The 17,572-nt window shown below is 35.2% G+C and overlaps 1 protein-coding gene across 1 annotated transcript; it reads right to left on the reverse strand.

Moving 5' to 3' along the window:
- Positions 1 to 633: 633 nt before the first annotated feature.
- LOC114478062 (uncharacterized) lies at positions 634 to 11,699 on the reverse strand. Its single transcript, XM_028470859.1, has 12 exons — positions 11,607 to 11,699; positions 9,737 to 9,909; positions 8,899 to 9,027; positions 8,354 to 8,410; positions 7,495 to 7,707; positions 6,692 to 6,814; positions 5,900 to 6,040; positions 4,911 to 5,024; positions 4,023 to 4,079; positions 3,287 to 3,487; positions 2,022 to 2,153; positions 634 to 874 (listed from the first exon to the last, which is right to left on the reverse strand). The coding sequence occupies exons 2-12, from the start codon at positions 9,902 to 9,904 to the stop codon at positions 734 to 736; spliced, it is 1,476 nt and encodes a 491-aa protein (XP_028326660.1). The 5' UTR covers positions 9,905 to 9,909; positions 11,607 to 11,699; the 3' UTR covers positions 634 to 733.
- Positions 11,700 to 17,572: the final 5,873 nt, after the last annotated feature.

The raw sequence follows: 17,572 nt of genomic DNA on the forward strand, positions 1-17,572 counted from the left end.
TTAACATTAATAATTGATCTTATATTTATATAATATATATATTATTACTAGTACTAATTATTATTAGTAAATACATTTATAATAAATAAATACATATTTTTTACAAAAAAAACAATTTTTTCCCATGGGGGTCACCTTGAATTAAAATGAGTCACCTGAAATGTTGAAATGTATAGTAATTTGTTTTAAAAAAAATTGGTAAAAACAGATTAAAATTGTATTTTAAAATTATTATTTAAAAAATGATTCTTATTTTTCAAATACACATCACACACACTATACTTAAACTTGCTAAATATATATCTATCTAGTATAAATATCTGAGGTGACGTACGTTGTCACTAATCCTGCTACTCTGGGTTTGTTTACTTCTTTATTATGATCAAAAACTAATTCTAAGGGGAAAAATGTCTCTGGGGTCACCGGGTATTATTTGTGATATGAAATGGGGGTACGACCCAAAAAAGGTCGGGAACCACTGGTAAAAACAAAGTCACACTAATGGAACACTTTTAGTTTTTTAATAATGGAGATAATTAAGTGTTTGATATGTAAGCATAAAACAATAACCATATTCATATTGTTCACTGTATATTTCTATAATTCTGTATAAAAAAGAGAAACGTCACCAGCTGTAGTTCAGACAACATTTTGTTTACTTTTTAGTTCAGTAACTTCCTGTACTGCCTCCTAGTGGCTGGTCCCCATAGTAACGACACTGACAAGGATTACACTAAAGTATCAGATTACAATTGTTGGTCGGTATGAAAGTATTACAGTGATGTAAGCAGCTGGACTTCTTTATTCTGAATTCTGCTGAGTCATTATTAACTTCCTCCAGCAGTGGTTTGAATTCACGCGGATCCTTCGTTCCCTGAAAGAGAAAAATCACCCTCAATGAAAATAAAATTAGTGCTTTAATTACCACTGAAGTGACCTCCAAATATGAGGCATTGACTGTTGCGAATGCTAAAGAAACAGCAAATTTTAACATTTAGCAGTATTTTGTGAAATTTGTCTAAATGTTAAATCTAAACTGTTAAATATTAAATCTGAATCTAAATGTTACGTTAATTTAATTGTAAATCTAAATGTAAATCTAAATGCTAAATGTTAAATATTAACTCTAAATGTTACATTTGAATACAAATGTTAAATCTAAATGCTTAATATTAAATCGAAATGTTACTTTTGAATATAAATGTTAAATCTAAATCGTAAATGTCAAATGTAAATGTATAATCTAAATCTAAAATGGTAAATTTAAATGTAACATTTAAATACAAATGTAAATCTAAATGTTAAATGTAAATCATAAATGTTAAATATAATCTAAATGTTAAATCTAAATCACAAATGTTAAATGTAAATGTTTAATCTAAATCTAAAATGTTAAATCTAAATGTTTCATTTAAATACAAATGTTAAACCTAAATCTAAATGTTAAACATAAATGTTAAATATAAATCTGAATGCTAAATGTTAAATATAAATCTTACACTTAAATACAAATGTTAAATCTAAATGCTAAAACCTAAATGTTAAATGTAAATGTTAATTCTAAATGCTAAAACCTAAATGTTAAATGTAAATGTTAAATCTAAATCCTACTTAGATGACTTTACTGCTAGTAAACGTCCTATAATTGAACCAAACATGATCATGTGGGTGAATAGAGTCAACTGCAGTTATTCAAACGGGATGGTTACGAGATTACGTTGCGAGACCCTCAGACATTTGTTTAATGGGAAAAATGTGTGATATGGTCCCAAAACAGTATTTGTGAAATCTGTAATTATGAGCAACCAGTAAATCACCCTAATAACCTAATGCTTTATATGAAACCCAACATGGCCACAGTCGTGTGACTGGAGGTGTCACCAGGAGGGAGGAGTTTAAAGTGCTTTTTATTGCATGTGCAGCTCCTAAATAACCAGAATAATTGGCTTTAAATATTACGTATGAACATTTGAAGTTTATAAGGTGATTTCCTTATATTATATTATAAATATGGGACAAACCGTTGGTGTCCTGGCCTCATGTGTTGCTGTGCAGCTCAGAGCTCTGATTCCCAGGGCTGTGGAACAGTTGAAGACAAAAATCTGGAAAACCTTCAATAGAATCAGCAGGAAGTAGATCCACCTCAGCAGCGTCTGGAGCACAAACATGAGGGTTCTCTGTGATTAAACTCCTCAAAGCATGACTAAACTTTACGTTCTACATCCCAGATGTGTTTCTGATGCATCGTATCGTACAAAAACTATCCTGTTCTTCTTTTCTAACAAACATTCATGTAAACGTACAAATCCATCCATAGTAAGTTTACCTTGAAGACAGGGGTTCCCAATCTTGGGGTCAGGACCCCATTTGTGGTCGTGAGACACTAGGAGGGGGTCGCCAGATGCTTTTAAGAAACTAAGAATATAATTTCTGAACAATTTGAGCCCATTTTTGCTTATTTTTACCCTTTTTCTGCAACTCCACCAAACTCACCATATTTGAACCGATTCTCATCACTTTTTCTTGCCATATTTTTGCTCCTATTGCTCCACTTTCCAGACATGTTCAGCACTTATAAACCCTTTACACCTAATGTCACATATGTTGACCCATTATTGTCACTTTTTACTTCTTTTCACCATATTTTATGATTATTTTTTCTAATTTAACCACATTCACCATTTATGATTTGTTAATTTTTGACTCATTTTTGTTATGTGTTTATTTGTCTGTTTTTGTTGTCGTTTTCTACACTTTGGTGTATTTTTGTTTGTTTTTGGTTAAATTTTGTGTTTTTTTGGAGTCATTTTTGTTAATTTTACAGTAATTGTTCAGTAGTTAGTTTTTGATTCTTTTTTTCATTTCATTTCATGCGTATTTTAGCCAATTTAATCACATTCACTATTTGTCATGATTTGCCAGTTTAAACTAATTGTTCCTACTTTTTAAATTACATTAACCCATAACTTCCATTTCTGCTACTTTTAAGCCAATATTGACACTTAAAACCTTCTTTAAACCACTTTTTCTGTCTGTTTTTATCCACTCTAATTTGCAACTTTTAAAATCCCATTTCACCACCTTTTTCACCATTTTTGGTCACTTTGAACCATTTTATTAGTGATTAAAACCAGGATTTCCATCTTTAAGATGACTATAATAATAATAATAAACGTTCCTGGATAACAGTGGATATTATTCAGATGAATAAATAAATGTGGTTATCACAGATTCATAGAACAATGGACCATCATTTTACTGACTTTATGGAATTTCACACACTTACTTTAATGGAATCTTTCTTTTCCAAACAGTCTCTCTTCATCTTCATCTCGTACGGAGAAGGAGTTGAAGTGGCCTCGTCGGGTTTATTGTCGGGGTCACAAACCAAGCCCACCTGGTCGTCTGTGGCAGCGACGCCGTAGCAGACGATGGATGTGATGGACAAACCCACTCCGATCAGTTGATTGATCACATTGACGATGAGCTGAAACACAAACAACAGCTAACAGCTCACCCTACACAAACTGAGGGTGTGTGTATGGGCAACTGGTGGCCCGGGGGCCTACACGGGCCTACACTTGGTCTAATTTTGTGCGGCCCCCGTGAATGCCTAAAATTACAAAACAACAGCAAAAATACACAAAATGGCAACAAGATTACCTCTAAAACACATATTACAACAACAAAAATACAGAAAATGACAAGAAAATATAGAAAAAAAGGAAATAATCTAAAAAAAAAGAAAAACAACAAAAACAAGACTACGACAAAAATTCAAATTGCGACAACAAAAACATACAGAATGACAGAAAAATATACAGAATGACAACAAAAATCCTTTGTTCCTTTGTGTGATTGTTCATTATCCTGTATCATGTTATTCACTACTACTATAGATCCACTGCCCTGTAAATGATCATGTAAATCATATAAATTATTGTCATTGATTAACATTTTTCTCCCTGAAACTATTGTACACTGCTATTCTTTTTTTTTGTTCTGTTGTCTGAGTGACTCACCAAACATCGAGTGGGAAATCTCACAGATAAAATGGACAAAACGCCAAACACAATGACCTGTAGGAAAAAATAACATTTCATTCTGACATGAATTCACTCATAATGCAGAAAGTGTATAATATATGGGAATAAATAAATAAATAGGTTTCCAAAAACACAACAATAACAAACATGACAACTTCATAAATACATAAAACAACCACAAAAATGCACCAAATGCCAACATAAAACAAAAACTGACAGAAAAACATACAAAACAGCAAAAATACCCAAAAATGACTTCAATAAATTACCGCTAATACACAGAAAACACACGACATCATAAATTACACAGATTGACAGAAAAATATATTAAACGAGAATAAAAATACACAAATGTAACTTCAACAACACAAATCGACTCCAAAAACAGGCAGAAAAATATAAAAACAGCAAAAAAAGAAAATCCCAAATGACTTTAAGAAATGCACACGATTACAGAAAAATACAGAAAAGCACAACAACAGCACACATGACATCATAAATACACAAAACAACAATAAAAATGCACTAAATGCCAAATAAAACACAAAATGTGGCAGAAAATTATAAATAAAGGCAAAAAACACCCAAAGTGACTTTAAGAAATGCACAAAATGACACAAATGGACAACAAAAACACACGAAATGACAAAATACATAAAATAACAAAAAATAAATACAAAGAAAATTCACTTCCACAAATCAGCTCTGTTTCTCTTCCATACCTTTGTTGATACGCTTGTAAAAGTCAAGTTTATTAACACACTGTGTTCTAATTGAGTTTCATTGCACAGTAACTGAGTACAGTTACTTTATATCTTATACAGTATATATGCCTAAAGGCTATCTGTAGTGAACTTTACGTACCCAAGCCTCCATACTTTGAAATTTAACAGCAATTCTTTGTGGATCGTTTCCTGGAGGAAGGTTGATGACGTCTTGGAGGCCGACACTAATCACAGATGTTAGAATCAGCAACGCCTGGAAGATAAATACACTTTACATTCAGTTCATTTATAAAACCAGGGTTCTCACCAGCACTGTTCAGCGTAGGGGCCCCCGTAATTTTTCTCCTCTATGGAGCGATGGCGCCCCCTACGTTCCGTTTCCAGCAACGTAGGGGGGGATTTCTCGTTTTTTTCCTTTTCTAATCTGTATCGTTGTAATAATTGTTGCACATTTAGATACAAAAGGAACTTCAAGGTGTTCACAAGTTATTTAAACTGTCTTTAATCTGAATAACCCATAAACACATGCATTAACCACACCATCTATTTAATACAGGCGATCTGCTTGGATGCACCTGTCTTTACCTGAGGACCCCTGCAGCCACTTAGCTGCCCCTGATGCTGCCTGTGTGCACCGTCCAATATAAACAGAGCTCCAACCAGACGTAGCGTGTAGCATCACATGAAGCTGCTCGTCATGTTTATAACTCACAACGGATCATTCTACGTGCACAGATGTGAACACGTCTGTTTTAAACGTGTTCAGATTTAAAGACACATCGGCTTCATTCTGGTCAGACAGGTTGATTAAAGCTTTACTGTACATCCTCCGTGTGTGTGTGTGTGTGTGTGTGTTCCAATATTACTGCAGGTCCCACATAATACCTTATTTTAGTTTGAAAAGCACATCTTTTGAATGAAATGTTATTTCTTGTCTCTACAGTGTGTGTGTGTATTTATTAGTGGATATAAATATATATATTATTATACAAAGCATGAGTAACTCTCTAACTACATTCATCATCACCTTCACCAATTCAACAAACAAAGATTTTAAAAAACAACCAAATAGCAACAGCTGCAGAACCTCCACGCTGGTGAGAACCCAGAAAAGTGACCAAATCTCACCCCCACTACGTTGTTGGATCTAATCCTCAGGTGCTGGGTGACGCCGCAGAACTTTGGGCTGTAAAGAAAGGCTTTGAGTATCTGGCCGTAGAGGAGGCCAGGACACTGGGGGTCAGAGGTCGTGTTCCCCACTCCTGCAGACTGAGGATCAGAGAATAAACACATGGTTTTAGTTCATCCACAGTTTTATTTATTTTAGTTCATTCATCTTCTGACAGGTTTATTCCTGTCCAGGTTCACGAGGACCTGCCGGTGCTGCCGAGAGGCGGGGCTATACCAATCCCCACCTGCTCTATATTTTATTTTACAGTTTACATTTATTTATTTATTTTTTTTATCACTTTTTATTGCATTTTCCTTAAATTTAGTTTTATTTTTTTAATTTTATTGTACTTAATTTTACTTTTATTTTGAAATAGTATTTTTAAGAAGGAACAAAATACAATTTAACAAATGAAACTATTTTTATTGAATTTTGTTTTCCTTAAAGTTAGTTTTATTTTTTAATTTAATTTCACTTTTTATTTGAAATAGTATTCTTAAAAGAAGAAACTAAATGAAATGTAACTTTTTTTTAATTGAATTTAGTTTTATTTAAAAATGGTATTTTACTTTTATTTTGAAATTGTATTTTTTTTTTAAGAAGAAAAAATCAAATTTAACAAATTCAACTCTTTTTATTACTTTTCATTGAATGTAATGAATCACAATGTATTTTATTTTGACAGGCCGTCGTATTCATGTCTGAATGAAACTAAAAGTTAACAAAGGAAGTAGAATAATGTGTTTAACCTGGTTTGGTTCCTTTTTGTTGTACGTCAGAGCTTTGAAGGTCAAAGATGTAGAGCTGATGCTAACGCAGAGCTGGAGGAGCGCTAGCACGATTAGCATAGCGTTGATGCTCCACAGCAGCACCTGAGACACACACACACACACACACACACACACACATTTTCTATTAAAGTGAAACATTCAGCCTGATTTTTACATCATTTAGCAGCTTTTTTTTCCACTTCAATTGTTGTGTCCAATGCGTTTAAAATAGTTTTGTGTGTTTTGTGTATTTTTGTTCTCGTTTTTTGTGTTTTTAAGTGATTTTTGAAGTGTATTTTTTCATTTTATTAGGCCAACATTTGTTGTGATTTTTGTTTCAGTGTATTTTTTGGTCATTCTCTGAAATCAATTAGTGTGTTTTTGTTCTTGTTTTGTGTGTCTTTAGGTGATTTTTTTTGTGTGCTTTTGTTGTCGTTTGAGTGTATTTTTTTTGTCTTTTTTGTCATTTTAATTTGGCCAACATTTGATGTGCATTTTGTGTCTTTTTTTGCCCATTTATGAAGCCAATTTGTGTGTTTTTGTTCTTGTTTTGCAATTATTTTGTGTTTTTCAGGGTCATACTGTATGTTTTTTGTCATTTATCTTGTGTATTTTATTCATTTTGTATATTTTGTGTTTTTTCCCCCCCTTCATTTTATGTACTTTAGTTATTGTCTTGTGTGTTTTCTTGTAGCATTGTGTGCTTGTAGAGTTTTGTGCTTGTTTTGTGGGCCACAGAATGACACAGCAGTGGTTAATACGAGCACACGTTGAACTCTTACTTGCAGCAGTTCTTTGGCCTCCAGGCATTTCTTCATCAAAGTATCGTACGGTGATGAAGAGTTCATCTGGTCAAATTTCCAGCGGTAAAAGTTGTTGTGTTGGTCGTCACAAAACCAGCTCAAGTTGAACTGAGTCATGTTAATTGTGGAAATCACCAAGGAAACGATCCCAAAACACACTCCTGTCAGTTGCAGAAACAGATTGGTGCAAACCTACAACACAAACACAACGCATCACCTTGTATCCACTCAGATGATAAACAAATATCCATATTTAGACGTAAATATATTAATTTTTTGTATTCACACATGTATTTCTCTTTTGTGGAGGATTAAACGTTATTAAGTCAAACATAGGATGTCTGATGATCAATAGCTTGTATGCTGTATGCTGAAAATATCACACAAAAACAAATAATTAATTACTGTACTGGACGAAATTGAAATGCAACAAAATAAAATGAAATACAACTTAAAATAACATAAAACATGACCCAAAAAAAGGATAATTAATTTAAAAAATTAAAATATTGTTTATTCACTTATTTACAATATCATTTTTGAAATTAATAATGAACTACAAACAAAAAAAACAATTAAATAAATGAATAAAATAAATTGCATAAATATTATACTCCCACCAGGGGGGGCTAGAGTGAACCTGCTAATTGTGCTAAATTAATTAATAGGTATAAAATTCACATAAATGCCAGGATGTAGCAGGATTGTAAAACTATTCTAAACATTGGGTGATAAAATCAGACTAAAATACTTTACTACAGTCACTTGTTTAGTGAATGAATGTTTAGTAATAACTGTTTAGTAATGAGCACAGAGCAGTTATGGATGAGTTACTCACACACAGTGGACTGGAGACCTGAGAGGCCACGATGCAAACCACACTACAGAGAAGAAACTACACACACACACACACACAAAATAAAACATGTATAAAATTGACCAGATCAGAAATATTGGGAAACTTTTATCACAGTGGGAGCCACAAAAATGTGTTTTAATCTGATTAGAATAATAAATGATCTGGAAAAACAGTTTGTGTGTTTTTGTCATTATTTTGTAAAATAAACTGGAATAATTTCACATATTTAATTGACGTTTTCTAGATTTTTCTGTCAATCAGAATGATTATATTAATACATAATATTATCTAACGTATAACATTATTATTCAACAGGACAATAACAATTTGAGTCACAAAACAAATAAATACTACATTGTAAATTTTAGTTTTGTTGGATAAAAAAGAGGGTATAAAATAAAATGTATTTATTCACAAATAACAATTATTGTTGTGCTTGAAACATACAGATGAAATGTTTCTGCTCAAAAATACTTCAAATATAAAAATATATAGCTACAGTATATACTGTAATTTCCAATTACCAATGATCCCACCCAGAAGGGAAATGCGAGGTTAAACTTGTTTCTATACCACCAGATGTCAGGACCGCCGAAGTCAAACACAATCAGTGTAAGACTGATACTGATCAGTGCCACCATCATCTGTAGAGTCTGAATACACACAAACATCACAATAACTTTATTCACACATTTATTTATTCATCTGAATAATATCCACTGTTACCCTGGAAGTTTACTATTATTATAGTCATCTTAAAGATGGAAATCACGGTTTTATTCAATAATAAAAAATTGGTTAAAAATGACCATAAATGGTGGAAAAGGTGGTAAAATGGGATTTTAAAAACCACAGAAATTGATAAAAAGTTGCAAATTGTAGGTAATGGAATTTAAAAATGTAGGGAAAATTAGCTTGAACTAGCAAAATATGGGCATTAAAAATCATGAATGTGGCAAAACTAATCATGAAATATAGTAAAAAGAGGTTAAAAGTGACAATAAGGGGTCAACAAATGTGACATTAGGTGTAAAAGTGGTAGAAATGGTTTATAAGTGATGAACATGTCTGGAAAGTAGAAAAAAATGTGTAGAAAAGTCATTAAAATGTGATTTAGATGTGTCAGAAATGGGAGAAATGTAGCAAAAACATGGCAACAAAAAGCGATGAAAATAGGTTACAATATGGTGAGTTTGGAGTAGGTGCAGAAAATTGATAAAAATAAGCAAAAATGGCTGAAATTGTTCAAAAAATATTCTTCCTAAATGGGGTTCTGACCCCAAGGTTGAGAACCCCTGATCTTTATAACTTTACAGGTTTTTGTGGGAGGATTTCAGGTGCAGTAGAAGACGAGTTTCTCACCCCCAGCACAGACAGTGACGCCACCTTAAGGCGAGGAGAGGAACTACACAGCGATGCAGGGCAGCACAGGGCCTTCATCGTCTGATGAAGACGAGGGTTGGTGTTGTTGGGGTCAAAGGTCATGGTGAACTCAGCGGTCCCCTCCGCACTGGTCACAGTCAAAGACATCGCGCCTGCACGGACACAGTTTCAGGGTTAGGCTGAACTCGCTGAAATTATTACCCAGAAGTCAAGAAAACATCAAAGCAGACGCCTCTGAAGAAGACTGGAGGATGGACTGGAGACCTTTGAGGCCACGATGCAGCAAACCACACTGAAGAGAACAAACTACACAAACACATGTTTACATCTACACGTTGAGCTGGAAACAACCATCATAACTCCTTTGATTCATGTAAAAATGAAACAGTTTGAACCTGAAATTAAACGCAAACAACTACTGGTCATTTTTCTTCCATGTATGGAATTGACCAGATCAGGAATATTGGAAAACTTTTATCACAGTGGGAACCACAAAAATGTGTTTTAATCTGATTAGAATAACAACAGATCTGGAACAACAGTGTGTGTGTTTCATTGTCGTTTTGTAAAAAAAATTATTCACAAAATTCACATATTTTATTGTTGTTTTGTAAATTTTTCCATCATTTTGTGTAAATTTGTTGTTTTTCTCTCACTTTGTGTGGGTTTGTTGATGTTTTTTCTTACAGTTAAGTGTGTTTTTTAAAATATTTTTGTGTATTTCTAATGTTGTTTTGTGGTTTAAAAAATGTTTTGTATGATTTTCTCATTTTGTGAGAGTTTATTGTTGTTTTTCAGTATCAGTAAGTGTGTTTTTTGTCAATTTGTGTATTTTTCTCTTGTTTTCTGTGTTTTTTGGAGTAAAATGTGTCTGAATTAGGGCTGGCCGATATGAACCAAAACTCATATCTTGACGGCGATAAACGATATAAATCTCAATATTTTCAACTCAATAAAGTCTGACCAGAAAAACAATTCTGGGTTAAATGATGCAAAACGCCACACAGGCACATTTATTAACAAACAGCTGTACAATGTGACTTTTTATCTTTGACGGGACAGCACGTGTGAGTGAGTTCTGTAAGGCTGTAATAACTTCATATCAAATGTTGCACTTTGCACCTTATTTTTGAAAAAAATGCATATTTTGTTTTTCTCATCGGGAAAAAAATGTGTCTATGACATATAGGGCATAAAATCATTTTTAAAAAATACAGAAATATAAGGTTAGGTCTGGAATTGTTGAAAATATCTGTCGTGAAAAATAGTTATATATGACACCCCTTGAAAATACTTATATGAAGGATAGAGTTTTGGTACCTAAGCTCAAATAGTGTCGGTTTTTTAATGTGTCTCGAGGGTTTAGTGTATGTATTTGTTTACAATCATATTTGTTATTGTGGTATATATATACCACAATATATACCACAGTGGTATATATATATATATATATCACATGATTGTTGTTATTAAATCCTTTTTGTGTCTGACACACATTTAAAGAGCAATGGAAGTATGTGAAGAGGAAGTAACACTTACTGTAATTCATTGACTTTCACAGAACAGGTTTGTTTACTACAACCAGGAAAAATAAAGACTTTAACCTTGGATTTAAAGAAAACTCTTTAAGCTTGGGACAGAAAACTGGAAAGAAAAGTGGTTTAATCATCATTTAAAGACTAAAATAGAAACAATGTATGATAGGACTGCAGTGGTTCACATGAGGAAGTAAAACCTGTTCCTGTTGCGTCAGTAAATGACTTGATAAACCGCGTCAGTAAATAAAGGTTATAGTTATAGTTTATGAAAAGAACGACATTAACAATACACAGAAACAGAAAGGACTGACCTGTTAATGTAGCTGGAGCAGATCAAAGCAGGAGGAAACACACGCACACACACACACGCGCCTGGTTGGTCATTACCATCACCTACCACAGGGTGGCACTGTGCAACCCAGAAAATTCATCATTAGATGTTAACAAAACTTTTATTGGTTTATTCTGTTTTAAAACCAAATCAAAATAACAAATAAACGGTGTGGTTATTTTATTTTACTGATTTAAAACCAAAACAGAAACACAAAGAAACCAAAAACCAGATAAGCAGCGTTTTTCAGTTTTAAATTTCAAGGGGCAGTATTATGAAAAATTCACTTTCTAATGGTTTTGCTAGAGTAATATACATTTGTCACGGCAAATTTGCGGTTGACCTCATTTGGAGACATGATTTATTGCTCTGGTTGAATGATGGGGTCCAGGCGAGGCATTGATGATTTTATAAAAAAGATTTATTAGAAAATAAAATAAAAAGGAGTAAAAAAGAAGCTTTCATCCTGAAAGAATGAAAGGCAAAAGGCTCGTGGCAGAGCAAAAAGGCAAGACCCACTCTAACTAACAGTTTCACAGCTTAAGCTTTTATACAGATAACAGAAAAGTTCCACCCTGAGGTGAGGAGAAGGGGGGAGTCAGATGCCCAACAGTGGAAACATTTGAGGATGATGAAGACGTGTATATTATGAGGAAGATTGGGCGCCACTCTTATCTATCCTTGATAGTGTGTGCGTTCGTGTATATCTGCATGTGAGTTTGAGTTTTGACCTTCAGCTGAGACTCTGTGTTGCACTGAGTACAATACGATCTGTACTGTTTAATCTAACATGACTCAGCTGTTCAAAAGTGCAAAGAGTAATGGAGGCATCATGTATTAAAACATGACAAATTGTACACATGAACATACATTTGACGATATGATGATGAACATAAAAATTGCCATAACACATTCCCTTAGCCTTATTCAGAGTTTCCCCCCTCCCTTGTTATTCCACATTTTGTAAAAATTCAGCTCCAAACAGGACAGTTGGTTTTTTCTTGCATTGTGACGTCACAACATGAAAACTTCTCCTCCTGACAATCCTGGCTCCTCCTACCCTATAAGAAAGAGAGGTGCTCCCTCTGAAACTACCTCACAGCTCAAACAAACAAAGCGAAGGCAGGTTGATATTACAGTTAATATCACAGTTATTATCTTTAAGTTCAGTATAGATAAACAGAAGAGTGCTCACAGCAGTTCCATTTTTAGTGGCCGTTATACCGCCTCGTATTGCCTTTATTGGACAATCTCACGTGTTTGTGACCCAATGCGACGCAGAAGTTAGACAAAAAAACAAAAGATTGCCTTAAATGTCTAGTATTTCACTATTTTGCACCCATCTCCATTTGTTCTATGAACCCCAATAACATCATATTTAGGGTTTAATTTCCCCAACTCGCCTGTTTTCTGGAGTTTTAGCCTCTGAAAAGACACTTTCTGAGCAGTTCTATATACAAGCTGTTTTAGGACCTAATTATGTATATTCATGAGTGGGAGTGTCTATAGACACTGACTTCATGCATCGCACTTGCGAGGAGGATCAGTGATGACCATCACAATTTTCTTTTACTATCCACACACTGTTATTGTTTTAAGTCAGATCAAGTGAACGGTGATATAAGGTGTTATAACGGGTACTAAAAATGGAACTGCTCCCTGGGTGCTGCACCGTAGCTGCCCACTGCTCCTCAGGGAGGGGTTAAATGCAGTAAACAAATTTTGTGTATGTAGCTTTACATATACTGTATGACAATAAAGTAAAATGTATATTCTATATTAAAATATCAGTGCCTCCAATATGGATGCGCATCCGGGTTACAGCCCAGAACGTGACGTCGGTAAAAACCCTCAATAAAATTATCTGAACCCACCCACAACAAATCTGGTTCTTGGTTGCTTTAAAAATTTATGTTTTATTTATTTACTTATTTATATATTGTCAAAAAAGCTGAAAGAGATGTTTCGTTCAAAGATGGGGAAGAAATTCAAAGAACCTGCATCATAAAAGGTTGGACCTGTGGAAACAGAAGAGGAAGTGGAGCCTGAGCAGGGGGTGGGGCTTAAAGAGTAACTAAATAAATAGTAACTAAACCCCAAAACCACCTTTTTCTACTAAATAAAACCACCAGGTATTGATGGAAAGAAAATAAAACCAATGAATGAAAACAAACTTTCTTGTAACATGTTTATTCACTGTCTTGTTGGTGTATATGTACTTGTTAATATACTTCAACCTACACCATCTTCCCAGTTCTGTTCAAGTTTCTGTTCTAAAAAAGAAACACACACACACACACACACACACAGCCAGCTGCTCGTTAACTAGAAGTGCAACACAACACGGGGACCCACAGAACAACGCTAAGTGAAACAGTTAAAAGATGCTTTGAAAGTTTAAAACCTGCCGTTGGGATTGAAGAAATAAATTAAAAAAAGACCAAGTTTTTCCTGCAGTTTGTGAGAATATATACTGTAGGACTGAACGGCTGTTTTAAGGTTTGCTTGCTTGTTCACGTTATCGAATAAAGTTTTGAAAGTTGAGGACATCTCAAAATAAATCTGGCACTCTGGTGAATGATGTTTACAATAATGTCTATCAAACCAAAATACAATCAGTTCCTACAACGCTTCACTATTACAGAACTATTTGCGATAACGTGGGGAAGAGAAAGATGAAATGAGCTCGAGTAGCTCACTATGAGATTAGCGCTAGCTTTACATCGGTAAGCATATATCATGCCATCTACAAAACAGCAGAGTTGGAATTGTCGCCCATTGTGGTTACAGATTTTTTCGGGGCATGGATTTTGTTTATCAAATTTCAGTAAACAAGACTTTTACATCAACTTTTTTAACTTTTACTGATTTTTAGAACAACCCAAAGCAGCACAAGTTGTTATTTTGACTGAAAACGATGTTAAATGATCCTGAATGTTTCACCTATATAGAACTCAATGGACAGAAAGGGGCGATTCACGTCATCAATGACCTCATTTCAACACGACGGCGTACAGACTCTGAAACGGTTAAACTAGTCTTATTTTTAAAAGTTTGTCAAACGAAAATGGTGCAAAATAATGCGTTTTGTTAAGTATAGATCTTCTAATAAGGACATTTTAAAGGTTTTAGGCCTCATTTGTAAAGACAGAGGAGGATCCCTTAAAAAACAGAAAGTGCATCTTTGACACAATGGTTGCTAGGCTGCCTGCAAAGAATTCCATTTGTGGGCGGAGCCTCCAGGTTGTCATGTGGCAGGGCTGGTTCTTTTTCTGATTTTGCCTTTCAAGTTGTACGCCTTTCAAGTTTGTACGCCTTTCAAGTTTGCAAAGAAGAAATAGAACCACATTCACACAAAGATCATAGTTGTCACAGTTTCTACACATTTGTTGGAAGTTCTCAGAAAGATACACCTTCAAAATGGCTCTGACGAGAATTATAAATTTCTTTAAGCGTAAAGAAGCTGAAGATTCTGAGTTTATCACGATGGATCAGCTAAAGAAGGTGATATTGGCGAGGAAGGAGGAGACCCTGGAGCTGAACAGTGGGATTCTGGAGAAGACGGTGGAGTGGCAGCAGCATGTTGAAGAAGAGCAGAGGAAGAGAAAGGAAGAACTGCAGCAGGAGGAGGTCCATCTGTACCAGTTCTTTGTCTCGCTGCAGGAGGACGAGCAGAAAATAGAACTGAGACAAAAGCAACTACAGCAGTTGGAGCTGAAGCTTAACAACAAGCAGGAACATCAGGAGCTCCCACAGGAGCTGATTAAGAAACAAGAGTATCTGCAGCAGGAGAAACTCCAACAGCAGGAGATTTCCCTCTTCCTGCAGGAAACACAGCTAAAGCAGGAGGAGGAGCAGCAGGACATAGAACGGAGGGAGCATCAACTTCACCAGAATAAACAGCGGCAAAAAATCCTGAAGGAGATCATCCATCGCTTTCAGCAAGACAACCGAAACAACCAGGAGCAGCTGCAGCAGCGCCTTCTGCAGACACACGTGAAGCTAGGGGAGATTGATCAGAGAGAGCTGAGGCTGCAGGAGCAACGAGAGGAGCTGAAGAACGTAATGGAGAAAGTAGAACTCCTGGCAGAAGTAAGTGAGGAGTGGGAGGTGGAAGAACAACAACAAGTGGAGAAGCTGCGTGAGATGAAGGACAAGCTCCAAGAACTGCTCTCTCAAAAGAAGAAGAAGAAAAGCTTGTCAAAAAAGCTGAAAGAGATGTTTCGTTCAAAGATGGGGAAGAAATTCAAAGAACCTGCATCATAAAAGGTTGGACCTGTGGAAACAGAAGAGGAAGTGGAGCCTGAGCAGGGGGCGGGGCTTAAAGAGTAACTAAATAAATAGTAACTAAACCCCAAAACCACCTTTTTCTACTAAATAAAACCACCAGGTATTGATGGAAAGAAAATAAAACCAATGAATGAAAACAAACTTTCTTGTAACAATGTTTATTCACTGTCTTGTTGGTGTATATGTACTTGTTAATATACTTCAACCTACACCATCTTCCCAGTTCTGTTCAAGTTTCTGTTCTAAAAAAGAAACACACACACACACACACACACACAGCCAGCTGCTCGTTAACTAGAAGTGCAACACAACACGGGGACCCACAGAACAACGCTAAGTGAAACAGTTAAAAGATGCTTTGAAAGTTTAAAACCTGCCGTTGGGATTGAAGAAATAAATAAAAAAAAAGACCAAGTTTTTCCTGCAGTTTGTGAGAATATATACTGTAGGACTGAACGGCTGTTTTAAGGTTTGCTTGCTTGTTCACGTTATCGAATAAAGTTTTGAAAGTTGAGGACATCTCAAAATAAATCTGGCACTCTGGTGAATGATGTTTACAATAATGTCTATCAAACCAAAATACAATCAGTTCCTACAACGCTTCACTATTACAGAACTATTTGCGATAACGTGGGGAAGAGAAAGATGAAATGAGCTCGAGTAGCTCACTATGAGATTAGCGCTAGCTTTACATCGGTAAGCATATATCATGCCATCTACAAAACAGCAGAGTTGGAATTGTCGCCCATTGTGGTTACAGATTTTTTCGGGGCATGGATTTTGTTTATCAAATTTCAGTAAACAAGACTTTTACATCAACTTTTTTAACTTTTACTGATTTTTAGAACAACCCAAAGCAGCACAAGTTGTTATTTTGACTGAAAACGATGTTAAATGATCCTGAATGTTTCACCTATATAGAACTCAATGGACAGAAAGGGGCGATTCACGTCATCAATGACCTCATTTCAACACGACGGCGTACAGACTCTGAAACGGTTAAACTAGTCTTATTTTTAAAAGTTTGTCAAACGAAAATGGTGCAAAATAATGCGTTTTGTTAAGTATAGATCTTCTAATAAGGACATTTCAAAGGTTTTAGGCCTCATTTGTAAAGACAGAGGAGGATCCCTTAAAAAACAGAAAGTGCATCTTTGACACAATGGTTGCTAGGCTGCCTGCAAAGAATTCCATTTGTGGGCGGAGCCTCCAGGTTGTCATGTGGCAGGGCTGGTTCTTTTTCTGATTTTGCCTTTCAAGTTTGTACGCCTTTCAAGTTTGTACACCTTTCAAGTTTGCAAAGAAGAAATAGAACCACATTCACACAAAGATCATAGTTGTCACAGTTTCTACACGTTTGTTGGAAGTTCTCAGAAAGATACACCTTCAAAATGGCTCTGACGAGAATTATAAATTTCTTTAAGCGTAAAGAAGCTGAAGATTCTGAGGTAATCACGATGGATCAGCTAAAGAAGGTGATATTGGCGAGGAAGGAGGAGACCCTGGAGCTGAACAGTGGGATTCTGGAGAAGACGGTGGAGTGGCAGCAGCATGTTGAAGAAGAGCAGAGGAAGAGAAAGGAAGAACTGCAGCAGGAGGAGGTCCATCTGTACCAGTTCTTTGTCTCGCTGCAGGAGGACGAGCAGAAAATAGAAC

The sequence above is a fragment of the Gouania willdenowi genome, chromosome 16 (genome assembly GCF_900634775.1).
Source record: "Gouania willdenowi chromosome 16, fGouWil2.1, whole genome shotgun sequence".
Lineage (NCBI taxonomy): Eukaryota > Metazoa > Chordata > Actinopteri > Blenniiformes > Gobiesocidae > Gouania > Gouania willdenowi.

Excerpts from the sequence above, each read along its gene's own strand:
- LOC114478062 (XM_028470859.1), bottom strand. The coding sequence starts at position 9,904 with ATGTCTTTGACTGTGACCAGTGCGGAGGGGACCGCTGAGTTCACCATG. Across the intron at positions 6,815-7,494 it reads AGGCCAAAGAACTGCTGCAA|GTGCTGCTGTGGAGCATCAA; the intron begins GTAAGAGTTCAA and ends TGTGTGTCTCAG. Across the intron at positions 5,025-5,899 it reads GATCCAACAACGTAGTGGGG|GCGTTGCTGATTCTAACATC; the intron begins GTGAGATTTGGT and ends TTTATCTTCCAG.